General features: G+C 40.8%; 2 protein-coding genes, 1 long non-coding RNA gene and 1 other non-coding gene across 11 annotated transcripts in view; 3 read left to right on the forward strand and 1 right to left on the reverse strand.

The window, feature by feature from the left end:
• Nucleotides 1–23057, forward strand: part of N4BP2L2 (NEDD4 binding protein 2 like 2) — a 77130-nt gene extending 54073 nt beyond the window's left edge. Inside the window, exons 8-13 of one of the 2 annotated variants that reach the window (XR_003004578.1) lie at nt 386–2145; nt 4607–4692; nt 6046–6091; nt 8330–8509; nt 22134–22170; nt 22316–23057. Coding sequence is in view for 1 of the 2 variants with exons in the window: in XM_024755362.1 (XP_024611130.1) it covers nt 386–2145; nt 4607–4692; nt 6046–6069 (1870 nt within the window). In the remaining variant the exon portion in view is untranslated. Of the gene's footprint in view, nt 1–385; nt 2146–4606; nt 4693–6045; nt 6092–8329; nt 8709–22133; nt 22171–22315 lie in introns of those variants that run through there. The other variant, XM_024755362.1, reaches the window with a different exon arrangement.
• Nucleotides 7665–15852, reverse strand: LOC112406533 (uncharacterized). The gene is made up of 3 exons (XR_003004579.1): nt 14643–15852; nt 9765–9923; nt 7665–8396 (listed from the first exon to the last, which is right to left on the reverse strand). It is a non-coding gene; the product is annotated as an uncharacterized LOC112406533 (long non-coding RNA).
• N4BP2L1 (NEDD4 binding protein 2 like 1) overlaps nt 13674–27930 on the forward strand; it is a 35797-nt gene continuing 21540 nt past the window's right edge. For 6 of the 7 annotated variants that reach the window (XM_024755364.1, XM_024755367.1, XM_024755368.1 and 3 more), the window contains exon 1: nt 13674–14022. In XM_024755364.1, coding sequence (XP_024611132.1) covers nt 13847–14022 — 176 coding nt within the window. In that variant the 5' untranslated portion in view covers nt 13674–13846. Of the gene's footprint in view, nt 14023–15842; nt 16057–27930 lie in introns of those variants that run through there. The other variant, XM_024755369.1, reaches the window with a different exon arrangement.
• LOC112406710 (small nucleolar RNA SNORA16B/SNORA16A family) lies at nt 23293–23424 on the forward strand. The gene has a single exon (XR_003004609.1). It is a non-coding gene; the product is annotated as a small nucleolar RNA SNORA16B/SNORA16A family (small nucleolar RNA).

The following is a 27930-nucleotide window of genomic DNA, read 5'->3' on the forward strand; positions in this document are numbered from 1 at the left end:
TATATATATATATATATACATATAAGTATCTTAGGGAAAATATTAGGCTTTCATAAAGTTATTGGTTTATGAACTGAGTATGTGAAAATGAGTTGTAAGTTTCTCAAAGTGTATTCACTTTTATTGGGTTGGCCAAAAAGTTCGTTTGGGTTTTTCTATGTTATGGAAAACCTGAAAACAAACTTTTTGGCCAACCCAGTCATTTAGAGGATTTTAAAGCATATCTCTTTCAAAGGTGATTTTTAAAATATAGTTCAAAGTGGACACACACTTTAGAATCTCTTATACTAATGATTTGTATATCTACACATTGAGTATAATATTTTAGTTTATAATGTTATATAAGTAATTAAGTTATGAATTTCTTAATTCTTTTATGTTTCAGAGAAAGAGATTTGAAGAAAACTGGGCGCAGGTTCAGCAAAGCCAAGAAGAGAAACAGAAAAAGAAACAAAAAGCAGAACAGTCATAGTAAAATCATGGAGGAAAACTCATTTGAAACCTTAAGTTATCTTACACCAGAAGATCAGGACCCATCTCAGAATGAAGAGGAAGACTTAGAAGAGACCAAAAGAGAATCAGAGTGTTCCTTAACAGGTGGTCTGAGAAATGAAGTAGGAGATTTTGTGAATGTCCATAAAGATGAGAGACAGGAAAACATAAATTTTGAAAACAGTTTGCCACATGTTATGTCTGTAGTTGAGTTGGACAATACACCAAAGAATTTCCTCCCCAAGGAAGATGATGACTTGTTTCTAAATTTGTCATTGATGCCAAATGAAAGCTCTGTTGCTTATTCAACAGTGACTCAAAATCTCCCCTATGTAGCAAATGCTGACTGCCCTGGCACAAAGATAGAAAAGCATATAGAAAGTAGGGATATCATGGCATTACACATCCAAGACCGATTTGTTGAAACCCCGTGCTCATTTATGCAGAAGAAAGAGATGGGAGATAAGAGTCTCCTGAATGAAACAAGTCTGTACCATCAATATGGATCCAGAACTTCAGATAAAGTTTTAAGAAAGGAACAAGGAGTAAATACATCTAAAAACAATTACTGGGCTTTTTTCTCAAATGATTTCTCTGATGAAGAATTACAGTTGGGCTCTGATAGACAACCCTATTTTGGTAGCTGGCCTGAGGGACCTAATAAGTTTATATGTGAACAGAGACCAAAGAGAGATAGATGGCAAAAACTGGCTCATCCTGACAACAGGAGACAATTGATTAAATTGACCTCTCCTTCTGAAGGAGCATCAGGACCAGGAAACAGTCCTGACACATTGATAGAAGAGAAGCTATCGATAGAAAATGAAGATTTGTCACCTCCAACTGAGAATATAGATTCAATCATAGAAACAGAGACAAATATCTTTGGAAGCCACTTCCTTAAGCTGGATAGCCTAAAGAATGCCTTACACTCAACAAAGAATAAAAAAAGGAGGCAGAAAAGGATTTTCAGTTTGGCACCAAACTTTAACTTACTGGGACAGAGTCATATCAATGTAAAAGAAATGGGGGAATGTGAATTGTTAACAGAAAGCCATGGAATAAAAATTATTTTGGAAGGAAAAAAAGATGTAATTTCAGAAATAAATAATGAAGAAGAGAATAAGCAAAACATTATGACCTTCAATCATCATCCATCATGGTTTTACTTTGACATTGTCAAAGATTCTCTTCTAAATGTTGGTGGACAATTTTATTCTCATTACCTGCTGTTTAATAGACTAAGGCACTCTGTGTATTTTTACAAAAGCCCCATTCCTTCTCTTATGCTACAATATACATCTAGCTTTTGGAAAATATCTTTTACAAGCAAGAAACCGTTTTTGACTTCCAACTCTCAGAGGAGAGTAGATGATAAACTAAATGATGTAAGGTTCACTTCTTCAGAAATTTTAAGTAGCCCACCTGATACTTTGTACTCTTTTAGGGTCACTTCTGATCTTCACTTTTTAAATGAAAGTTTTGGTGAAAAGCTAGAGACATGGGAAGAACCTAAACCATTACAGTTCTCAGAAACAGAGGATAACCAAGATGTAACAAGCACTGACTACTTTGATTCCCTTGAGCTACCATTATCACAAGAGTTTGCCTTTCAACTAGTAAAGCTTTTTGGATCTCCTGGAGTTCCAGTGGGTAAATTGAGTTTATTTGCTACAAATAAAAAGTCCAATTTAACATATGTGAGTAATTTTTGCAGTGTTTCTACCTCATGTTAGTGATTTCATGCAGTTAAGTGATGTTGTGATACTTTTCGGCTGTGGAAGTGGAGGACACGTAGCAAATGGTGCTCGGTGGAGTCATGCCCCACCCCCCCCCACCTCCACAGCCAGTCGTCTGAAATGTCTTTGAGCATGTTGAATACTTGGACTCTCAGTTTCAACAGACAGTGGGAAGAATGAAGAATGAGACAGGCAAACAGTGATTATGTGACAAATAGAGATGTACTGCTTTCTTTAAGAAAAACCTTTCTGCTTTCTACATTTCCCTTGTTTGGCGCATGGCCCTTTCCTTTCTCATTCACATTATAGCTCATAGATATGAGAATAGTAAAAGGGGGACAATGAAGATTAAGTGATGAAAAAAATATCTGAAATCAGTTGAATTTAATTTTTAAGAACTGAGAAGGGTACTGAAAAGGTTAGGAAGGAGTCTGACTGGTTGACTTGAAAAGTTCCTTTGGGCTCTTAAGATTGTTGTTTTTGGAAGTGAAAAAATCTACCTGTGGATTAAAAATGAAAATATGATTTTTTAATATTGTAAGTAAAATTCTAAGTAAATTTCTGCTAAATAGTATGCCTGTGCAAGATGCTAAATATCTTAAAGAGGAAATGAGGCACATATCCCAACTTTTCCTTATCTGTAAATCAATTGCACATGTTAATGACTTCATTCAATTGCATGTGTCCCCTTCCTTGGGGACAGAAGCTGTAAGAGCCAAGAAGTAAAGCTCCAGTCCCTGCATCCTGTATCTTCCTGATATTCTTTTTCTTCTGTACTTACCAGGGAGCCTGGGGTTCTCTAACAGCTTGATTTCCAGTGTTTTTTACTTCGCTCCTAAACTTCTGCTGTTCTGGACAAGCTTGGTCCACTCAGCTCAGACCCAAGATTACCTAAGTCTCAGAGTCAGAGGAGTCACAACTATCAACCTGTTCTGGCATCATGTTTATCATTTTTGCAAACTTTGTGAATAATCACATCGTAACTGTTTGCTGCAATTTTCTGTCCTCCTAGATGCACCAAAGAAACATACCAATTTTAAAAATTAAACTGTATTTGCTTTGGAGAATTTAAAAAGATAATGGAAGTCATTTTAAGTCGGGAATGTTAGTCCAAAGTCCATATTCTGAAGTCATATGCAAAATTCTTTGTGGCATTTTGTGCCATTTTTCTGGGAGAAAGTCCATAGATTTTAACAGCTTCTCAGGGACGTCCATGACCCCAAAATATTAACAATCACTGCCTTAGATTGGCACCAGAAAGCATGAAGGCACTAGTGGGAAAAGATTCTAAACCTCCTCCTTTGAATGCACAATACTCTCATAATCAACAATAATGATCTAGCATCCATTAATTAAGCTTTGGAAAGCTTTTTAGAGGAAATAGACCTCATTCATCAAGTATCTTACCTTCTAAATGGGGAGACAAGACTAACACAAAACAAAATTATTGCACATAGAAAATATAAATGAGAAGCTTATGAATATTTTACGAGTGAGGTTAGCTGTGCTAAAGGGATTGTTGAAGAGAATATGGGGTTATGGTTTTGTCTGGGATGGCTCCAAATGGAAGTGAATTATAAGCAGTGCTTATACAAATATGACTTAAAAGAAAAACAGGGAAAGAATTTTACGTTTGGAAATGGTGTATGCTTAAAAAAGGAAATGAGAAAACTGGAAGTGGAGGCTGTAAACTAATTCGTTTACCTAGGTTCGACATGCAAAGCTCTGGTGTATCTATGACCTTGTAAATAAAACAGGGAACTCAGATGAATTCTATTATTAGGAGCTCTGCAGACACAGTGGGATTATATAGTAGAGTCATACATAGGCCAGAAGAAACCAAACTACCCATGTTGCTGGGGATATGCGAGTATAGGAAAAATATTTTCTGTGGTTTGGTATGGCTGATAGGTATAAATCAATGTTTGGACTTGCTTATGAGCATCATAATTGTAAGGATTTTTTCTCCCAGACACTCTTACGTGGAAGGAGCAATTTGCAAGAAAACTAAACTTGCTGTACTTGCAGTGTTTTATACATGTCACAGGAAAGGATGTCTACCTAAATTTTATGCCCTGTGACAGTACCACTTGAAGCTACTGATGTGTATATATTTGTACTTACATGAGAATATGAACTATGATACATATCACTTTACATATGTACATAAGCATTTTTATTGAGTCTGGATAGTGTTTACTAACAGAGATCTGAGACAGACTAACTCCTGCTTTAGCTATCACTGAAATATCTTCAAAACCAGGCTTTTATCATTATGGTGGTCTAGATATCATGTTTGCATGTCTTCATATTTAGGGTAAAAATATGTGTGACATTAGAGATGAAATTTGTTCTTTTTTTTTTTTTTTGCACAGAATCTTTGTTGCCCGACGACTGTGTGGTTCCTCTTGACTGGAAGACACTGAAGATGATCTGTTTGCAGTGGAAGACGTCAGTAGAGGTATATTTTTATGGCTTTCAAAGCAGACCTTCTCTAACTGGTTTCTTTTTTTTATTGATTTTTAAATTTTTAATACAATTTTTAAAGGTTACTTTCCATTTACAGTTATTATAAAATATTGGTTATATTCCCTGTGTTGTACAATACATTCTTAAGCCTAGCTTATACCCAATAGTTTGTACCTCCCACTTACCCACCCCTATATTGCCCCCGCCTCCCATAATCACTAGTTTGTTCCCTATATCTGAGTCTGCTTCTTTTTTGTTTTATTCACTAGTTTGTTATATTTTTAGATTTCACATATGCAATATATGTTTGTCTTTCTCTGTCTGACTTATTTCACTTAGCATAATGCCCTCTAACTAGTTTCTTAAAAAAAACAAAAGAAAAAAGAAAACCTGTTCCATCAAATGTAACATGAAGAGCTACATCCATTGTATTAAATTAGAGAAAGAATGTATGTGGATGGGTGGATAATCTATGCATGTTTCTTTCAGTTAGTCCCAAACAGAAAGTTGCATTTAATTCCCTAACTTTGTTGTAGTGTTGGCTGGTATAAGGGCCAACTGTGGGTGACTGAGGTCCCTGTTTTAGGAGAGTCATTTATTCTTCTTTACATCTTTTTCTCCTGTCCAGCCCTCAATCTTATCTTGTTATAATAAAGTAACAGCTACAAATTAGATTCATATTTACGTGACTTGGAAGCACCTCATTATTGGTATGTTCTGGTGGTCCATGATGGTTCTGACAGGCTGTTAATTTTCCAGGTAGCTGGAGGAGGACTGGTTGGGAAGGTTAGAAAGGTAACAGAAACTCTGGAAAATCCAGTACTCTGTGTAATGTAATGAGGAGAGGGTGGCTGGTATTCTGTTTACATTAGTTGATAGTGACTTAAATGTGCCCAAAGGCAATGCCAGAGGTACATTTTGAAATAAATAGTAAAATCAAGGTTTAGTGAAACATAGAATTATATAGTTCAGGATAGTAGGTATTTCTTAACTGTTCATATAAACACAGCTGTGGGAAAAGTAGATTTGTTTGTGTGCTCAGGTAGTAAAACCAAATACATTTTTCTACATATTTCTCCTCATTCCCATGGAGACCTTTTTCCTACCTAAACATACACACACACACACACACACACACACACACACACACACACACATGCACACGCACATGCACATGCATACACACACGCACACAGCAATAATTTAAATGTTTAAACTGACATTTATGTTTATTATGTTTTTTCTCACTTGGAGAGTGTCCCTATGTGAGTTAAATGATGGTGCAAACCTAATCCCAATGGCAAATATTAATCATTATTATATGTATTTTAATTATGATTTCTAGAAAAGACAGAAGAAGATTGGTTAAAAAAATGAGGATTCTTTGAACTGTAAGTACAACTTATTCCAGAGACCTCTATATGATTAGGAGGAAATGGATGTTGACATTATTTGGTTGTAATAGTTCATATGTACTACAATTGAAGAGTAAATATAAAAAATGTAGTCTGTTACCATAGCAACTCTGTGTGCTTTTGCACATGTGATGTTTTTATTTCCTTTAAATGTAGATCTTCTAATGAAATACAACAAAGCTTAGACTGTTGCTGCCAAATTTATTTTCCAACTTTATTAGTTAGAATATATTTTAGAGCATTCTGTCAACACACAGTTTATGAGGGATTTCCACCCCCTCACCCCTCACCTCCACCCAGATTGATAATGTGATGATGTCTGGGAATTAGGGATATAGGTTATATTTAAATATTAAAAGATTCTCTAGGAAAAGAGGTAAAACATGTAGACAAACTCATGTTTTAAACTTGACATCAAGTGACATTAAAATAAACACATGGCACTTTTTTTCAAATGCCTAAATTATGAAATAAACACAGCTGCTACGATTTCAGTATGTATCTGTCTGCATTTGATAAGAATTGAATGTACTCTGCATTTACCATATGTTTTCTCTTTTCATTGTTTCCATTTCTCAGCTAACTAGAAATACACATATACCCAGTAAAAATGTTTTTGTTTGTTTTAAACAAGGCTCTGCTGAAAGAAGAAGGGGAAGGACTAAAGATCTGGGAGAAGAGTTTAGAGATTTGGAAAATGTGGGATAAATATAGGAGGGGAAGAGATAAGGGGCTATGAGGAATTCCAGAGAAAGGAGGTGAAGAAATTCATTCATTTGTTCAACAAATGTTTATCGAGTTGCCTCAGTGCAGACATTGTTCTACACACTGAGGATATAGCAGTGAAAACATTCCCGGCCTCATGGAGTTTATGTGAGGCTTCCCCTCAGTGTGACACCAGTATAAGCAGCATGCAACAAGCATGGGTATACTTGGCAGTAGCTAATTTCAGAGTGTTTTCTATCTGCTAATTTTGTGTCAAGGACACTTTATGGACCATACTTTTTTGATTTTTATGTTCATCTTCTACATTCATGCTAAACGAAATGCCCTCTGTGAACCTCACAGAGCAGTCATCCCTAATTATTTGTCCTCTCTTTTTGGGGAATTTTATGAGTGCTGTAGCCATGTACAGGTTTTTTATAATTGTAATGAGAATGGGCCTCTTAGTTTTGTGTTTGGCATAATTAATGATCAGTGGGCGTCAAGGGGTAAACAGAAATTTAGAAAGAAAGAAATAGCAGGAGAATGTGGTTGGCTCTGGGAGCCTCAAATCCCTGCCTATTTCAAAATCCTCTTCTTGCTGGTGGCCAGGGTGTTTATGTTGCCTCACTTCTTTAAGGACGTAGGGCAGAGTGCTGGAAAGAGGATGGGTTCGCATCTTGAAGCTACTGCTGACTGGCTGTGTCAGTCAGATTACCCTCTCAGAGCCTCAATTTCTTCACCTGTAAAAAAATTACATTCATAATACCAACCTGTCATGGGGATAATAAATGAGGATTAAATGAAATAACTTGTGCAAAGTTCTTAGCATAGTGCCTGAAAAATACTAGGCTCTTAGTTAGGGTTAATTCCCTTCTCCTGAGTACCTTAGTTGGTTACAGCTTTGTCTTTGAAATGCCCCTGGCAGAATAGAAATTGTGTTATCTAGGACAGGGGTCCCCAACCCCTGGGCCTTGGACTGGTTCAGGTCCGAGGCCTGTTAGAAACTGGGCCGCACAGCAGGAGGTGAGTGGCGGACGAGTGAGTGAAGCTTCTTCTGCACTCCCCATCACTCACATTACCGCCTGAACCATCATATATCTCCCCCACCCCGCCACCATCCGTGTAAAAATTGTCTTCCACGAAACTGGTCCCTGGTGCCAGAAAGGTTGGGGACCACTAATCTAGGAGAGCAACATATTGACTCAATAAACTTGTTAACACATTTGCATGAATTAAATGTATTTATTATTGACTTTATAATGTAAATAGCTGGGTCATCAGGAAATGGGACATAGACCAGGTTTTGATTTAGAGACAGAAAGTTGGGCATAATCAAGGACAGGCTCTTGAATGAGGCAGGACCAGGCAGGGTGCGGGGCTGTGGGGACAGTGTGAAGTTCTAGATATGAGGGGGTGGCATAAATAGGTCAGGAGTTTGGGAAACTGACAGCAAACTCCATTCATGTCACCATTTTGTCTGGACTTGTCTGGGCTTGTGTTTGTTTGTAGTTGAAGTCTCCATCTTCCTGGTACTGTTGAAGATCCTCATCATCAAGAAAAAGTGCTAAGTGCCAAACTGAAGGATAATTTAGAGTGATACACTCAGTGGATACCGAAATTGGTTTGAATAATCTGTTCAACTATTCTTAATCAGTTTCCTGATTACTAATAAAAAACTCAACGAAAGAGGTAACAACTTGAACATTTTATTATCTAATTTTGAAGATACTCACCCTACTTTATTTCATGAAGAAAATAAGGCACAGAAAACTTGAGTAGCTTATTTTTAAAATTGCATCAGAATAGAAGGATAGGCCCTATATCCAAGTATGGGTCCATGATTCCATTTCTAGAATTCTGAAATCCAAAAACCTCTGAAAACCAAAAGTTGTTTTTATTTTGTTTTGTTTCTTAAATGTTTGGCATGAAAACTAAGTTGGCAGCAAGACTTGACCCAAACAGACAGGTTAATTTTACTCCTTATTTATCCCACTTAGCGTGACTCTTCAGACATTTTACTGCAGAAATATTAATGTGTTAAATTACCAGGGGTGCCCTAGACCCCACTTAGAACTTCCTAAATTTTGAAACATATCTGACCTCAAGGATTTTGGTTAGAGACTGTGGGACTTGCACTATACTACAATAATAATTATTTTTATTATTACTATTATTTTAGTTTAATCGTACTTAACAAACTTCAAATACAAAAATTCATATTTGAAAAATATAAATTAAGGGGTGATTTCTCATTATTCAACATGTAGGCATTTATGTAATCTCTCTGTTTTCAGAAAGGGAGTGTTGCCTGCCGTATCTTGCCTCTTACTCCTCCTCATCCTGTTTTATCTTCTCCAGAGAATAAACCTCCAGGCTTCTGCAGGGGGTGGGCAGCTGCCTGACTGTGTGGACATTTGTTTCTTAAACAGACTTTCAACTGACCTTCCTGTTTAGAGTCCCACGTCCAGCCCTAAATCTTCCAATTCCTGAAATTTTAGGGGTTATGCAGAGTAAATAGTATTGTTTCTTGGCTTTCTGTAATTCAAGTTTTATTTTTAATTTTTTTCCAAATTAATTAACACTGGGCATTTAGCTTTGCAGTTTTTGAAATTTTGTTGCTGTGATCTTCTCTCTTTTCTTACAGTTTATACTTGAAAATAATAATGATTACCCACCCCGCTAAAAAACCTTTACATTTTCGTGGGGTTTCAGTGAGGGAGTGGAAGTTAAGTATTTGAGTTCTGTCTGCTTAATCAGGAACTGAGCACTTTATTTAAAATAGCTCAGTGTTTTTCCTGTGTTCATTTTGTACAGTTTCAGTTTATCTTTCTACTAGACTGTCAGTCTCTTACAGACAGAGACCAAGGTCTTCAGTGTTTGGTTGAACTCCCTAAGGTCTTGCTCTCTGTGCAGGCTCCTAGAGCCGTTGTGAAACTGGACTTACCTTTGGCCCGGGATGGGATGATTTCAGGGAAGAGCTGATCAGGATTAGGGTTGAAGCAGAGGAGACTCTGGCATCTGGCAAATGTTTGCTTTCTTAGGAGACTTCGACAGCAACAATTATGGATTTCTAATGAATACATTAGAGTCCACACCACCATGGCTGTAAGTAAGGGTAATATCATAAATATTTAACAATGAGTATGGCAGGGGTGGTGACCAGTTCTGAGACTCCTTTGTACTGTATTGATGCATACCAGCTAACCTCCCACCTAGGCTTCTACTTAGGTTCCAGGAAGCCCCCAGCTTTCTTCAGCTCCTGCCTTTATTACCTTGCCCTAATTTCCAGAATGGAGCTTTAGAAAAATGGGTTGGGGCTACTTTCCCCACCTCCCAGGCTTCCTCCTCAAAACTTATACTCCTCAAGTGTCCCTGTGCACAGTGGCAAATACTAGGTGCTGTGGAAATAGAATTATGGTCATCGCCTTTGGGGAGGAGTGTGATGCCAAATAGAGAGAGGGAAGGAATATAGGAGGCAGAGGCAGTGTGAGGTTAGAATGAGCAAAATCAGTCTTATCCAGAGGACATTTCTGCATTAGCAGACTTATCCTAGGCCACCAGAGTCCTGAGCATTTCCCCTGTCAATTCAGGCAAGCAGACATACTCTGCATGACTGCTCTCCCCTTGTCCCCCTTCCCCTAACCTCTTCCAGCTTCCTGCATCCTCCATTGAACTTCTAGGGGAAGGATAAGGGAAGAGCCAGGAGGGAGCAGTTTTAAGTATAGAGGCACTACCTCTGAATGGCCAAATAGTGCAGACTGTGGTGGAAGGTGAGAGCTGGAGGTGCTGTAGCAATGAGGGGTCCACCATAGAAACAGCTAAGCAGGCACAGAGGGATGCTTTCCTGTCCTTTCAGTTCATGTCACTTATGTAACAAGGTGAATAAGTATGTATATAAGGCTTTTTTTTTCTGAGTAAAAAATCGGATAAAAGCTTTTGGTAGGCGAAGAAAGGACATAGGATTAGAGAAAATTGGGAAGCTACTACCTATATATTTTAAATGGTTCTACTATGTTACGGGGTCTTTGGTTAGGCTGCTTTGGAAACTTCATCTTGGTTTCAGACTTCTGCCATCTTGGCATCTGCAGGAGAGGAACCCAGGGCTGACTTAGAATTAAGCATTCCAAATCGTGGGGTATTTGGAACTGTAGGTTCGAGGGTTAAATTCCTGGTTTCCAGAGGCTCTTCCTGTGCACCCTCTTATTTTTCCACATCTTGTTAAACAGTAATAATTAGAGAAACATTTGAATGTTTCTTCATTTGCCAGAAATTACTCCTAAGATTATTTCTTTATGTCTATCATGGTAATGGTTTGTAGTGCAGCAACGTGAGATTGTGCTGGTCATCACCTTCTAGAGAAATGGAACAGAACCTTAGAGCTGAAAAGCTGGTTGGGTGAACTGAGGGCATGAAGGAGTGTTGTCACAGGGATCCTCTGACTCGGGGGTAGCCTTCCTCTCTGGAGGCTGCCACCTAGATAGGGCCAGTAAGGATCTGAACGTAGATACTATCTGGGAGCAGGGTGGTTCTCAGATCTGCCAATAAGGTCACTTACTGTTTACATTAGTCCTTAGCTGACGTTATCACTATCTTTTTTCAGTGTTAATCTTTAGTAAATCCCAAGCTCAGACACATCTACTGAGAAAGCAGTTTGGGTCCATATACAACTATTGAGCATCTCTGAATGTCAGATGCTGTGTTAGCTCTTGGGGTGACAAGGGCAACACTGTTCTTGCCTTTGAACGTACAGTCTAGTGGGAGGAAACATACACAAACAGATAGCTTTAAACAGTGTGGTTCTGAGGAATAAATTGGGGAAAACAGAGCTTGTTGACTAGTTAAATCTGGGAGCTAAGAGAAAGGAGAAGTGTCTGGGGTCACCTTCAGATACTGCCAACCATTTTCTCCTCCTTGAACTCTCCCTCCTTGGGGCTCCACACACTGTCTTACAATTCTGTCTCTCGTACTCTCCTTCAATAGATCCACTTCAAAGACTGTCCTTAAATGCTGTCCCCGAGCCCCCTCTTCAGCCGTCTGCTCTTTTCTCTATCTTCTTCTCACAGGGGAAGGATTTCCAAAGCTCTGTCTCCATCTCAGACATCTCTTCTAATAGCACATTCACATTTTCCAGCATCTACTTCATTGCTTCAGCTGCCACAGGCACTGCAGACTCAGTGTGCCAAAACTTCTAGCCCCCAAAGCTGTGTGTCTTCCTGCTGCCCTCTCCCACGCTGCCTGGGACACCCTCTATAGAAGGAAGTAGAAATGGACAGAAGTCTCATGCAGCACTGTCCAACGGAAATATGTCAGCCACATATGTAATTTAGACTTATCTACTAGCCAAGTTAAAAAAAAAAGAAACATGAAATTAGTTTTAATAATATATTAACCCAATACACAGCATGTTATCACTTCAACACATAATCAATATAAAAATTACTGAGATATTTTACATTCTTTTTTTTCATACTGAAGCTTTGAAATTCAGTGTACTTTAATCTCAGTTTGGACCAGCTGTTGTTTGGGCCAGTATTTCAAGTGCTCAATAGCCACATGTGGTTATTGGCTCCTATGTTAGAGAGTGCAAGTCTAGAATGAAAAAGGTAGTTTTGCGGCTGGGTAAAAACGGTCTCGTAAGAAGTATTGCAGATACATGGAAGTATGATAGGATACATACATTATAAGCATCACTATTTTTATGATTCATGTATATTCTCCATCCCTTATGGTTTCCCCCTAATATTTAGAGAAGCTTTTGAAATTTCAGTGTTTCTCAGAAGTGCTAAGAATCCTTCCTCCAATGCTGGGAAGGGATTTTTCAAGAGAGTAGCTCATCTCCCTCCGCTCCCCCCTCCACAGAACCCCAAGAAGAAGGCGAAATTGTCAGCACAGAGCTCCCCCCTCCCCCAGCACTTGGATAGTCCCTTCCACCGAAGCTTATTGTGCAATCTCTGGGTTTTGTTTTAGAAGGAAATTGCTTTTCTTCACAATTCCTTTTCAAAATTTTCATACCTTAGCTGCCAGAAACAAAATGTATTTACTTTACAATGGTTATTACAGCCAAAGCCACCGTATATCCCGGATTGTTCAAGGATGGTGTTAATTTTTAATATTGTCTCTTTCAGTCCATGCATGTTGAATTTTAGTTCAGAAAATAGGATCTCTCTTTCACACTCCTGAGTGTGAAACAGTGGAGAGTACTGTGGTGATCAACCAACTGGCGCTCACCAGTTCCTGGAACTTAGAACTTAATTCTGGATGCTTTTCTGTTGTTTCAGTAGACTGCTCCTTTCCCTGCTCCTGCTCCTAGGGAGGCCATCCCTTTCCTGTGGCAACAGGGCATGAACCTGGGCAGTAGCCCGTCCTTCTCAGGAGGCCTAGTTTATGCTACTGTTCATAAATCAATCTGAGTTTTAAGAGGTGCTTTTTTTTTTTTTTTGAAGAGATTTCTAAAGTTATGTAGAGGCAACAAAGCTTTCTAAGAATATTTTTGGCAGGCTGATACAGAAGTATTTAAAAAAAGGAAAAGATACAGGCCCTGGGAGAGTGGTGTTAGCCGTTGGGACACCAGCCAGATATTGGTGCTCACAAATTGGGGGAGACAATGGTCTTTACTGTTACTGTTCAAAATGCTGTTCACGGTCTCTTATCGTCAACTAAAATTATTTCACTTTCAAGGTCTAGGCCAGTGTTAGGTGGGGTGGGGGAGGGCTTTTGCCTAAGGCCTGCCTTCCACGCGGGCGGCCCGGGGAAGTGTCCAGTGTCCCACCCGGTGGGCCTCTCCCCCCAGGGTGAAGGGCAAAAAAAAATTTGCCCGGCTGTCAGTCTCCCAGCGTCCCCAGCTTTCCAGGTAGGGACGACCCCTCCCACGCAGCGCAGTTCGGGCGGGTGGGAAGGAGGGGCTGGGCTCCGAGCGCCCGCCCCTCCATCTATCACATGGCCGGAGAGCCACAAAAACAACAGCTTTGGCCAAGACCGTGACTTCAGGAAGGGGAAAGCAGTGTTCTCGCAGCCAGCCCCCACCCCATGGAGGAGAGTTTTCTTGAATCCTTTGGGAGGCTGAGCCTCCGGCAGCAGCAGCAGCCGCCTCGGCCGCCCGCCCCGCCGCCCCCGCGTGGGACACCTCCGCGCCGCCACAGCTTTCGGAAACACCTCTACCTCCTGCGAGGCCTCCCGGGCTCGGGGAAAACTACGCTGGCCAGGTAATGACGCGTCCGGGCGTCGCGCGCGGACCCGGCCGAGCCAGCCCCTTGCCTGGCCCCGGCCCGAGACTGCCGGGGGGAAGCCGGGCCGCCCGGTGCCAGCCGGGCCGCGGGCTCGAGACGCGGGTGGCCCGTCCCGTTGGCTTCCATGCTGCACCGTCGCAGGAGGACGGCTGTCAGCACTGCGCCTGGCGCGAGCCCCAGATGGCACCGGCCCCCTCACGGCCCCTGCGCCAGCCGGGCGGGTAGCCTTGGCCCCGAGCCTCGCAGCGCGGGGTCGGGGGCCCGCGGGCAGTCTTCTTCAGGAAAGCCCGATGGCGACTGCAGAGGAAACCACCGGGCCTCCCGCTGGCACGCAGGCACCCGCCACGGTGCGGCAACAGGCGTTTTAAACCTGAGCGGAGAAGCGGGGGCCCAGGGGTTAGGGGCTGGGACCCGGGCGCGCGGCCGCGTAGAAAATCTGGCGGAGGGAGGCAGCCCTGCGTGTGCTTTCGCGGCTGCGAAGGCGCACAGGTGCCCGGGGGAGGGGGTTGCGCGGCCGCTGGAGGCCGTCATTGACACAGCTTCGCCACGGGAGCCCAAATTGGTTTACTCGCTAGGTGCGCCAGCGGCCCCCGTACCGGGTCAGCGTGAATTGCACGGCCTCGTTGCTGGGGCCACGTTGCTAGGCCCGCCGCTCCAGCCTCAGCTCCCTCCACTCGGTCCTGCGCCTGATGTTCCTGCAGCGCTGAACTGTTTCTCTCCTTGCCTTTGCTGGCGCTGCCCCGCGTGCCTGGTTTGCCTGCCCGGCTTGCCTTCTACCGCCCTCTCCCCTACTGATTCCACCAGCCCTTTACGACTCAGGCTTATTAATCCTCGCCCTCCGGGCTCCCCCTCTTCCTGTTTACACCTCTGTGGCTGCGCTTGGTTTTGCACATGGTTTCGTTTATCCTTCTGTAAGTTTCTTGAAGGTAGGGGCCGTATCTTACCCTGCAAAGCACAGTGTCTGGCAGTAGTATGTGTTCAATAGAAGTGGTCCCTTGCCCTCAAAGAGCTTTCCATCTCACCAGAGAGGTAAGGTTAGCTGTAGAACCATGGGACTGGCCATAGAACTGTGGAACCAATGAAGAAGAATCAAGGTCGTAGCACACATTGAGAAGCGGATTTGAATGGTACACAAAGACCGTGGGAGGAGGGTCTGGGTCCTTTAGGGTCAGGGAACTGTGACAGCCCTGGTGTTGTGCTGCCAGTTTTAGTTAGGATTCCTGGTTGATTTGTGGAGTAGAAGCCTTTAGCAAAACAATATTGCTACATTTTCATAGATTCAAGAGATGGGCGACTTCCAAAGGGCCATTGGTACCCTTTTCTAAGAAACACGCACATTTCAATAGGCCTTCTCTCTGGCTGGGTAGAGAATAGGGGAGCCTGCCTAGAACCCAGCAGAACTTGGTTATTTTATGATACAGTCATGGTGGGTACATCTGTTACCAACAAGGTATCTTCTGAAATCAAATCCCGATCAGTTTTACTTCGGCTTTGCTGGTCTGTGGCCTATCACACACTGTCCGAGAAGGCAGTAAACATCTTTGGCCAGATTTTGTTTATAATTAAAGAAGGGAAGTAATATGGTGAGTGGAAGGTGCACAGAATTGAACAGCAGAAGCCATGAGTTTGGGACCTCACTTTCCTCATCTCTAAAGCGAGTGGATTGGCCTGGGTAGTCTTTAAGGTCCCTTCTGGCTCTAACATTCTACACTTCTAGGATTTTAATTCCTGGTTGACATCTGGCTAAGCGGAAGACACCGGATGAGAGACCAGCTTATTAAAGAACATCTCTCTAGGGACGACTGGTGTGAGCACTTCCCTGGGAGTCTGAAGATTGTGCCTTTAGATTCTCTTCATCACAAAATAGTTGGTGACTTTAGGCAATCACCTGCCTTTAATTCTTTTTACTTTCCTTTACATGTGAATACTGAGAAGGAATTAGATGATTTACTGAAGATCTTTCTAGCTCTTAATTTCTAGTTGTCAGACTTAAAAAATGTTTTGTTAATAATGGCTAGGTAGGGAGCTCTGACCTTTGAGTCAATTTATGGCTTCTTTTTTTTTTCTTTCTTTGCCTGTGCCCCACGGCTTGTGGGATCTTAGTTCCCCGACCAGGGATTGAACCCGTACCCCCTGCACTGGAAGTGCGGAGTCTTAACCACTGGACTGCCAGGGAGGTCCAAGCTCTGCCACTGACTCGATACGATCTCAACTCCTCTGCACCTCAGTTTCCTTCCCTTTTAAATAGGGCTATCTGCTCTGTCTACTTCAGAGGACTCTTGTGAGGATTAAATGTGTATGAGAGAACTTGTTAAACTTTAAAGTGCTGTATAAATTTTAAGAGGCATTAGTTACTGCCGAAGATGTTGATCAGCAGAGATAATCTTCAAGGTGTTCTTAGGGAGAAGTCTGGCTCTGAAGTGAAGGAGGCAGCTGGGAGTTGACATTGTGAGTTCTCTTGATAGGCTGGGCATTGGCAGTTCTGAGAGCACAGGACTTTGGCCCTGCTTTGGGGTGTGTTGTGCATTTACATGGAAATCAGGAAAGTAGGCAAGGATACAGTCCACAGCTCAGCGAGGAGAGAGGTCTGCAGGGAGGATGCAAGGTGTAGTGGGTGTGACAGGCCATGTCCCTCAAGGAGCTGCCTTCCCCACTTTTTTGTTGCGGGGTCAGGTTGGGGAGAGAAGGAGAATGGCAAATTATTAAAAAATACATGTGTAAGAAAATAGTAAAACTGTAAGCCTACCTTATGTATTTTTGGATTCTGGGAAATTCATATTTTCATTATACTATGTATTTTCCAAATTTTCTATAATGGACATGTATTTCTTGGAAGAGAAAAATAAAACTTTTTTTTCTTTAAAACTTGGAAATCGTTTTTACAAATGCGGGTTCAGCTTTTTTTTGCTTAACTTTTGTTTCTCATTTGATTAAAGAATTAAAAATGTTTTTGAAATTAGAATATGTCTGGTCTTCCAAATCAATGTTATATTTCTATGCTTTTCACCTATATGTTTTCAGTTTGCAGGGACTGGAATGTGGAAACCATCTATTTAAATTCTTTGGACAGGTTAAAAAAAGCAGTTAGAGTTGTATCTGGTTTAAAATTTTTAAGTACATCAGAGTACTAGAAATTTAGCTTGTCCCTTATATGTGTTTTGTCACCTCTGTTTCATTTAAAAAGCATTTCAAAAATAGGTTCTTACCATTGACCTGTAAGTCCTGCTTCCAGGAATTCATCCTAAGACAATAACTGGACAAGTGCATGAGGATAGAGGGGTGTTCAGCAGAGTTTTTGATGTGATAGAAAAAAATACGAAAAAGAAAAAAATGTGAGCCAACTTAAGTGTACAAAAATACAGGATTGGCTTATAAGTCATGAGTCATTAGTGAGAACATAGATGTACATTTGACTACAAATAAATACACAAAAATCCCATTTTCTGTTCAAAGAAACGTGTAAAAAGATATTGTTCATAGTGTTAACGCAAGTTAGTGTGCCGGACGCACAGTGAGGCCAAACAAACTGAAATGTTGGAGTTTGGAACAGAGGAAGGTTTATTGGAAGCCCATGCAAAGAGAAGAGGTGGCTCATGCCCTAAAAAGTCCTGAGCTTCCAGAAGGGCTTCGGCAATGCACTTTTAAAAGCCAGGTGGAGGGGGCGGGTCGCAGGGTTTGTGATCAGCTTGTGCACGGTTCTCTGATTGGCTGATGGTGAGGTAGCAGGGTGGTATCACAGGGAGGCCTGGAGCTGTGTGTTTATGGTCATCAAGTAGTTAACGTCTTGCATTTGTTGGAGAGGGGAGTTTTTTACATCTGCAAGACAACTCAGGAAATGTGCGTCAAATACTATTATCTAGATAGTTCAGAGAGGAGCCAAAGCAGAGGATATGGGGGAAGGCCTGTCCCAGGAATGCCTCCATGGGGTCCTGCTAGGTTACAATAGTTGATTTTTAGGCAGTGGGATGGAATATAGACTTTTGCCCCTGAGTTATTTTCTCATTTTTTCTACAACAAATACATATTACTTGTTAACTTTTTAAAGGTGAAAATAACTTTAAGTTAGCTGCAAATAGTTTTATTCAGTAACTTGGCTCGGTAGACCTAGGTTGTATGATGAAGCATTTATTAAATAACCAAGTAAATATGTCATTTTCTATATAAAAAGGCTTTCCTAGGTTTATTCTTGATTGGACATACTAGAAAGCTTTTTTAATCTGTAAGGAGACTGATTTTAATTATTTGGTGCTATTATTTAATATTTTATTAGCATATGAACTAGCATAGGTCACTTAATTGAACACTTTAGGTTCTTCTTCATTAAAATGAAGCTAATATTCCATTAGTAAGTTTATTGTGAGGATTTAAGGTACTGTGGTCAACAAGGATCCTATGCTTATGAATGTGAAAGCACCGATGAATGTGTGGGCCATATAAATACCAACTATTGTTAATTTTTCACTAGTCAACAATAGTAGTATTTACTGAGTACTTACAAGACTGTTAGCACTTGCTTAGTAAGGTATATACAAAATAAGATTAAGAGAAGGAGCCTACACAAGACCAACAAATGGAAGACAATAACCAGTACACTGCTGTGGGTAAGTAAAGTCTCATGGGGAATAGCCTGTTCTTTGCTGGTGGTGTTCAAGGCCAGGGGAGTCACTGAGCATGGTTAGGAAGATAGGATAATTAGGGAAGAGCTAGTCTCCTCCATGTGGAGATGATTCTTGACCTGGCCTTGAAGACCAGGAGGATGTGACTGCACAAAGGAAGAGGATTACCATCATGAATAAGGAGATGGAGATGGGAAAGAGCTGGATGTTCTAGGCTCACGAGGAGCATGGTTTTACTGCAGTGGGTTGTTTATATTAGTGAGTGTGTTGGTTAGGTAAACCCAGGGCCAGATCATGGAGAATGTTAAAATCTGGATAAAGGAGTACAGGGTTGAGAGAAGAAACAGGATTCCAGTCCTAAGACCCTTTCACTCTCAGCACGTGATCCAGAACTATTTCTTTTTCCACAGCTGAACTGATAAACTCACTTGGATCTGCACTTGTTCTGTCCTCCGACTTCAGTGAAAACATCTGTGGACGTCTGTTTACCTCTGTGCTTTCTTCTGTGCGTGTGTGGACATTTTAACTGCTTTTAAGTGTCCAATTAACTGGTATTAATTATATGATGTGCAACCATCTCCACTATCTTTTTAAAAAAATTTTTATCACCACAAACAGAAACTCTGTACCCATTAAGCAATAACTGCTCATCCTCCCGCCCTCGCCTCAGCCCCTGGTAACCTCTGATCTACTTTCTGTCTCCATGTATTTGCCTACTTTAGATACCTCATGTAAGTGGAATCATACAGTATTTGTCCTTTCGTGTCTGGCTTATTTCACTTAGCTTAATGTTTTCAGGCTTCATCCATGTTGTAGCATATGTCAGAACCTCATTACTTCGTGGCTGAATAGCATTCCCTTGCATGGATATACCACTAAATTGTCCTTTTGAAATGAAATGAAATGGCAATAGTATAGTCTTTTTTTTTTTTCTTAATGACGTTATTTGAAAAATTAAAAGTTGTCAACCTTATGTCAGTCCCCGGAATGTTTTTGAATCTTTACGTATCAATCAAAGCAAAGTCTGGGGACCACACTCTAGGACATATGTCCTTTGCAATATGCTAGTTTGTTTTGGCACCATCAAAAATGGTTTGTAACATGGATTCGGTAGGTTCAAAGGATGTTCACTGACAGCTGTCTTTTCTCCTCATTTTTATCTCTGGACGACATGGAATTTTCCATCAAAAGAAATACCTTTTCATTATTTCTTGGCATTAGAGCTTTCCAAAGAGGTGAAAGGATGCTTTCCTGATGTGATGCAATGATGGGACAGAGATGGGGACAAAGGTATACTTTACAAACAAACACAATTTTTAAAAAAATATGGGAAACAGTGAGAAGAGGGGATTAGTTAACTAAGTAGTGAGTAATTAGACCCCAAAGTGTACTCACTCCACAGTGCACTAAGCCAGCAGGCCTGGACCATGGTGTTTTTAATTATGAGGGTAGGGCTGCCATAAATAAAAGCAAGGGCAAAATAGGAAGTTGACAGTATTCCAAGTCTGTGTGTATGAAAATAGAGTATCAGGCAGGTGACATCTCAGAGTTTTAGCCACTTAGGTCTACTTGGAGAAGGTACTTTTTATATTTTTAGTAATTTTCCTAAGATGGGTCCTGAATCTCTTCTCCCCATAGCTGAGAATCCTTGCAGTGCCTCTCTTTGGAGGCTGGGATGAATGAGTACTATATGTGCTTCCTATGTTCACAGAGAGTAAGAACACACTCTGCAGTATGTGTTCACAATCACTTACTAGAAAGGTAACACAGGAGAATCCCCACCACCATAGTCCTGGAGCTGTCGGGGTAGTGGAAGAGACCCTGCTGAATTGGGCAATATAGTGTCGCAGATGTGGTTATGATTAGAGAAGCAGTAGGAATAGAGGAAGAAATGAAAGGGGAAGAATGTTTTCATAGGAGAATCTCAGGAAATGAACAAGAAGTTCCCACAGAGTTCATCTAGTCCAAGCTCAAGACACTAAACTCTGAGAAGTTATATACTTTTAAAAAAAAAATTTATTGAAGTATAGTTGATTTACAATGTTGTGTAATTTCTGTGCAGCAAAGTGACTCAGTTATACATATATATATACACACACATATATATATATTCTTTTTCATATTCTTTTCCATTATGGTTTGTCACAGAATATTGAATATGGTTGCCTGTGCTATACAGTATGACCTTTTTGTTTATCCATCCTATATATAATAGTTTGCCTCTGCTAATCCTAAACTCCCATTCCTTCCCTCCCCTACCCCCCTCCCCCTTGGCAACCACAAGTCTGTTCTCTATATCTGTGAGTCTGGTTTTGTTTTGTAGATATGTTGATTTGTATTGAATTTTAGATTCCACATATAAGTGATATCACTTGGTATTGGTCTTTCTGACTTACTTTGCTTAGTATGATAATCTCTAGTTGTATCCATATTGCTGCAAATGACATTATTTCAAGAAGTTGTATATCTTGATCAAGTTCATAGCAATGAATTCTCCTTATTTCTAATCAGAGCTTTTTCTTCTGCACCAAAGGAAGAGGCTAGTGGGACTAAGGTGGTAAAAGTATAATGAGGTTGCTTTCGATCTACTGTTCATGAAAAAACAGGTAAAGGCCCTATTAAGTGGGCTTAGTTTACCTGGATTTCAACTGTCAGGGTACCTGGATTTCAACTGTCAGGGTAAGGAAGCCACATGTTATTATTTGTCAGTATTGGCGATATGTTTCTTCTAATACAAAAAAAATTACCGAGGAATTGATTTTATTTATTTTTGGCTGCGTTTTGAGTCTCTGTTGCTGCATGTGGGCTTTCTCCAGTTGTGGTGAGCTGGGGCTACTCTTCATTGCAGTGCGTGGGTTTCTCATTGCAGTGGCTTCTCTTGTTGCGGAGCACGGGCTCTAGGCACACGGGCTTCAGTAGTTGTGGCACACAGGCTCAGTAGTTGTGGTGCATGGGCTTAGTTGCTCTGCGGCATGTGGGATCTTCCCGGACCAGGGCTCAAACCCGTGTCCCCTGCATTGGCAGGCGGATTCTCAACCAGTGCACCACCAGGGAAGCCCCAATTTTCTTTATTAATGTGGCACCATTGAGGGCCATGGGGAGAGATGAGATTTGGATTTCTAAGTAAGTATTCATATTTATCCTGACTATGATGTGTTGGGGAGAGATAGCCAACACTGACCTCCCAGGGTTATCTCATGTTTCTTCCTCATTCACTCACATGACAGGATATTTATAACATAACCCAACTTAGTGCCCAGGTTCCTTCTTGGCATTTTGATGAACTCTTCTCTATATAATGGCAACCGTTCTAGGCCCATTCGAACTCTAGAGGAACCCAATATGAAATTATTATCATTCCAATTTACTTAAAGATAGCTAGGCTCTAAGAGATTAAGGAAATAGTACGATAAGAGGAAAACTAGTCTCACGTCTGATTGTTCCTTCATAACGCTCTCCGTCGCATTGCAGGCATGGCTTGGGGAGAAGGCTATCTGTTTTGATCAAGGTAAGAGCCTGGGAAAGGGTATGGCAGTAATGGAGACAGAAAAGAAAGCCCACATTTACTGAGTATTGACTGTATGCAGGCACTATATATGCTAGCTTACTGGATCTTTACAATAATCCTAACATGGAGTGTTTTTATGTTACAGATGAGGACGTTAGGATCAGAGAATCATGCATTTGATTCTGAGATTCAGGATTTCATAATGCACAAAGTGGTCTTACCTTACCAGCGATATTCATGGACAAAAACACCTACATCCACTTTTGACGATTAAGGAGTCCTGTTGAAGTATTGTATAACTAGAGTATTTCAGTGTTCTTTACCCATACTTTTTAAGGTTATGATGAAGAAAAGGGTCTGAAAGGGACCTTCTCTGCCATCCAGAAAGGCCCTCTGGATGGTAGCACCTCTCCAACCTTCTTTGCCCCTTACTTTGACTTTCTTTTCTTTCTTGAACTTAGCACCACTTGGCATATACATACCTGTTTATTATCTGTTTCTTTTATGAGAAGGTAAGCTTCATGAGATGTGATGCAAGCTCCATGAGATCAGGAGCTTTATTCTGTTCAGTCCCTAAAAGAAGGCCTGGCACATAGTAGGTCTAAATATTTGATGGATGTGTTAATTCCAAAAACTTCCTAAGAGTTGGTAGCTCAGAATCAGCATGGGTCTTGAGTAAACAACAAAACCAAAAAGGAGATTATTCACATAAAGAGAAATGTAAAAGAATGCACGAGCTGTTGAGAATAGACAAGAGGGGGAAAAATAAAGAAAAAGAAAAAAAAACTTTAATTCCGTTCATAAGAAACCCATTCCTGTGTTTTACATGTGAAAATGTTTCATGTGCCATCTCCTTCACCCAATAGTTATCCTAAAGAGGAATTTAAAAATAAGTATCGGGCTTCCCTGGTGGCGCAGTGGTTGGGAGTCCGCCTACCGATGCAGGGGACACGGGTTCGAGCCCCGGTCCGGGAAGATCCCACATGCCGCGGAGCGGCTGGGCCCGTGAGCCATGGCCGCTGAGCCTGCGCATCCGGAGCCTGTGCTCCTCAACGGGAGAGGCCACAACAGTGAGAGGCCCGCGTACCGCAAAAAAAAAAAAAAAAGTATCAAAGATACAGCTGAAAGTATCAAAGATACAGCTGTTTTCCCATTTAAACAGCAGTCAAAAAAGAGCCCAGAGTGACAGTTTTCCTGTGTGGCCACTGTTCTGTTGTCTGTAACTGCTTTATGACATTTTGGGAAAACACAGCTAAAAACAAGTTAGTGCTGAGGTGGGTGTGCTTCTGATTCCTTCTCCTCTTCAGAGCATGGCTGAGTTGAAAACATAAAACATAGCCTGTGGCATTGCTGGATTCTCTGGAAGGGTGCTGTTCACATTCAAGATACTGAAAGGAATTTCTCCTAGAAACTGCAGTGGAGCCACATTGGCACATGAGGGCTAACTGTTAGTCTGGTTTTGGATCTCATAAACATGCCCTACTTTGGAGGTGTGAGGAGTGAGGGCAAGAGTGAGCGTAGGACAGCCTGGGAACTCTTCACTGGAGTCCCCTTAGCCACTGTGGCTTGACGGTATCCATGGTGCTGGTGATGGTTGAGCTCCATCTCTCCAAGGGCAGGGCTCAGCCTTGGCATGGTGGTTGGCAGCACCGAGAAGGGCAGGCCACACCGGGCTTCAGGGGAGACTGGCCTGAGATGTTTACAGACATGTCTCCCTCCCCATTCTCCTCAGGTTGTTGGGTCACTGAATCTGTTTCCTGCCTCCCAGCTTAAAGTCCTTGAGAATTCCAATAACATCTAGAGGGAGTGCTGGAATCTAAGAATTCTCTCTCCCAGTCCTCTTTGGGGGTGAATCTGAGGTTTGGGTAAAATTCTCAACACGTAAAGATGAGTAAATAGAAATTCTCCTCACACAGTTTGGAACCCTATACAAAGTTTACATAATTAAGACAACAGAGCCTAACATTCAAGAACCATTCATACAGTTACCAAATATTTATTATCTCTCATGTACCTGGCATTCTTCTAGATGCTTAGAATAGAGCAGTGAACAAAAGAAACAAAAATCCGTGCCTTCATGGAACATATATTCTATCAGAGAGAAAAATTTTTTTCTGAAGGAAAGAAGGAAATTTTAAATAACATCTGCTCTGCTCTGTTCTTTCAAAAAACAAACAAAAAGGATTTAATAGCTATTCCACTTGGAGTATATACCCTCAGGAGACATTGTACATATGCACAAGGAGATTGGCACAGTGATGTTCACGAAAAGTTGTTAATGATAAAGAAAATTGCAAACAACCTCAATGTCACTAGAGAAAAGGACAAATGTGGTTTGTTTATTTTATAGCACTCAATCACAGTGGTTTAGTGTATAGCTCTGAGGCCAGAAGCCTGGGTTTTAATCCAGCTGTACCACTCTCTGGTCTTTTTTTTTCCCACCAGCTTTATTGAGGTGTAATTAACACATTGTGTAAGTTTAAGGTGTACAATATGTTGATTTGATACATTTCTTTATTGAAAAATGGTTACCACCAGACTTACCTGGTGGCGCAGTGGTTAAGAATCCACCTGCCAATACAGGGGACACAGGTTCGAGCCCTGGTCTGGGAAGATCCCACGTGCCGCAGAGCAACTAAGCCCGTGCACCGCAGCTACTGAACCTGTACTCTAGAGCCCGCGAGGCACAACTATGGAAGCCTGTGCACCTACAGCCCGTGCTCCGCAACAAGAGAAGCCACCGCAATGAAGAGTAGCCCCCGTTCGCAGCAACTAGAGAAAGTCTGCGCACAGCAACGAAGATCCAACACAGCCCAAAATAAATGAATAAATTAATTTTTTTAAAAAAAAGAAAAATGGTTACCACTGTTGTTAGCCAACGCCTCCATTGTGCCACATAATTACCATTCTTTTTTTGTAATGAGAATATTTAAGATCTACTCTTTTAGCTACTTTCAAGTGTATAATAACAGTATTAACTGTAACCACCATGCTGTGCATTAGATCCCCAGAATTTTTTTTTTTTTTTTTTTTTGCGGTATGCGGGCCTCTCACTGTTGTGGCCTCTCCCGTTGTGGAGCACAGGTTCCGGACGCGCAGGCTCAGCGGCCATGGCTCACGGGCCCAGCCACTCCGCGGCATGTGGGATCCTCCCAGACCCGGGCATGAACCCGTGTCCCCTGCATCGGCAGGCGGACTCTCAACCACTGCGCCACCAGGGAAGCTCCCGATCCCCATAATTTATTCATCTGATAATTGGAAGTTTGTACTCTTTGAGCAACATTTCCCCATTTCCCACACCTTCAGCCCCTGGTAACCACCACTATACTCTCTTTCTATGAGTTCAACTTTTTTAGATTCCACATATAAGTGAGATCATACAGTATTTGTCTTTCTGATTTACTTCACAACATAATGCCATTAAGGTTCATCCATGTTGTCACAAATGGCAGGATTTCCTTCTTTCTCATGGCAGAATAATATTCCATTGTATATGTTTACCACATTTATCTGTTTGTCCATTGACAGACACTTAGGTTGTTTTCATATCTTGGCTATTGTGAATAATGGTTCAGTGAACATGGGAGTGCAGATAACTCTTCAAGATCCTGTTTTCATTTCCTTTGGGTATATAACTAAAAGTGGGATTACTGGATTTTATGGTAGTTCTATTTTTAATTTTTTTGAGAAACCTCCATTCTGTTTTCCACAGTGGCTGCACTAATTTACATTCCTTCCAACTGTGCACAAGGTTTTCCTTTTCTCCACGTCCTCATCAACACGTTTAATCTCTTGTCTTCCTGATGACAGCCATTCTAACAGGTGTGAGGTGATAGCTCATTGTGGTTTTGATTTGCGTTTCCCTAATGGTTAATGATGTTGAGCACCTTTTTACGTACCTGTTTGCCATTTGTATGTCTTCTTTGGAAAAATGTCTATTCAGATCCTCTGCCCATTTTTAAATTGGATTGTTTGGTTTTTGCTAATGAGTTATATGAGTTATTTATATATTTTGGATATGAATCCCTTATCAGATATATGATTTAGAAATATTTTCTTCCTTTTGGTAGATTGCCTTTTTATTTTGTTGATTGTTTCCTTTGCTGTATAGAAGCTTTTCAGTTTGATGTAGTCTTATTATTTTTGCTTTTATAGCTTTTGCTTTTTGGTGTAATATCCAAAAAATCATTGCCAAGTCAAATGTCAAGGAGATTTCCCCCTATGCTTTCTTCTAGGAGTTTTATGGTTCAGGTCTTAATGTTTAAGTCTTTACTCCATTTCAAGTTTTTGTGAGCGGTTTAAGATAGGGGTCCATTTCCATTCTGTCTTAACCACTGCCACATACTAAACTAAAATTTTAGATGGACTGGGGAGTAAAATGTAATGGAACATGGATGAATATTTACATAATCTTGGGTTGGGAAAGACTTGTAAATGTATTACCAAAGACAGAAAGTAGAAAATAAAAGATGGATACATGTGACTAAGAAAACTTCTAGTAACTGAGACTTGTATGTTAGAGTTCATTATAAACAAAATTAAAAAGAAATTGATGTACTTAAGAATTTTACATATTCAAAAAGAAAGCCATAAACCTCCCAATAAGGAGGTTTTATTAGGACATGAAAATGCAGTTCACAAAAGAATATCTCTAAATGACCAGCACGCATAAGAAAAAGTACTTAAACTTGCTGGTAATCAAAGAAGTTGGGGCCAAACTAAATACCTAACCCCACAGAGCATTGGTTAAGTAAATTATGGTACATCCATATGAATAACTATGTCATAATCATTAAAAATAATGGCACAAAGTCATATTTCATGAGGTAGGAAATAATTGCTGTGGAAATAAGTTTGGTGAAAATAAGTTGGTATTCTCTACATTATGTTTCTGTTTTTATGTAACAAAATATCAGATGAGAGAAAAAATTCTGTCCCCTGGAAAAAGGATCAAAATATTAACAATTATTTTTAAGTGGGGGAATATAGGAACCTCTCCGATTTTGCAGTTTCCTCTTTCAAAATATTTTGCCTTGAATATGTTTTACTTTGCTAATAAGAAAGGAAAAGTAGTATTTTTAAGGTTGGTGTAGACAAAGACACAGGAGCCAGCTTGAAGGGTACCTGCTGGTCAGATTTGGGGCCATTTGCTCATCATAAAGAATAATGATGGTAAGCATTATCAAAAGGGAACAGGGAAAGAGAGCTCTTCCTTACTAGACAATGCCACCTAGTAAATATAGAAGAAATTACATGGGATAATCAGTATTTGCAATTCCCAATGTAATAACTGATTTGGCAGTGATCGGCAATGAATGTAAAGATCGTTGAGGGAAAGGTTGTTGGGGAACTGTTACGTGGAGTCTCGTGTTTCACACCCCCTGCCCACCAGCATTACATAGTATTACAAGGGAAGCAATGCACCTTTACAGTGGAGAGATCTAGCTGACAGCACCTTTTAGCCAAGTGGTCAAACTTAGCACAATGGTACAAACGGTCATTATGTGCAATCAGAAGTACACAAACATCACCTCTGTACGTTCCTTCTAAAAATGTTTAACCTGGATCTAATTATGAGGAAACAATCATGCAAACCCAGAATGTGGGGCAGTCTCAAGCCAACCGACTAGACTTTTCAAAGAAGGCATGACAGTTCTAGATTAAAAGACACCAAAGAGATATAATAACCAAATGCAGTACTTGAACCTATGAAAGATATTATTGGTACCATGAAGGAAATTTTAAAATTTTAAATTAAAA

Source organism: Neophocaena asiaeorientalis, unplaced genomic scaffold, assembly GCF_003031525.2.
Source record: "Neophocaena asiaeorientalis asiaeorientalis breed wild unplaced genomic scaffold, Neophocaena_asiaeorientalis_V1.1 scaffold59, whole genome shotgun sequence".
NCBI classification, from domain to species: Eukaryota; Metazoa; Chordata; class Mammalia; order Artiodactyla; family Phocoenidae; genus Neophocaena; species Neophocaena asiaeorientalis.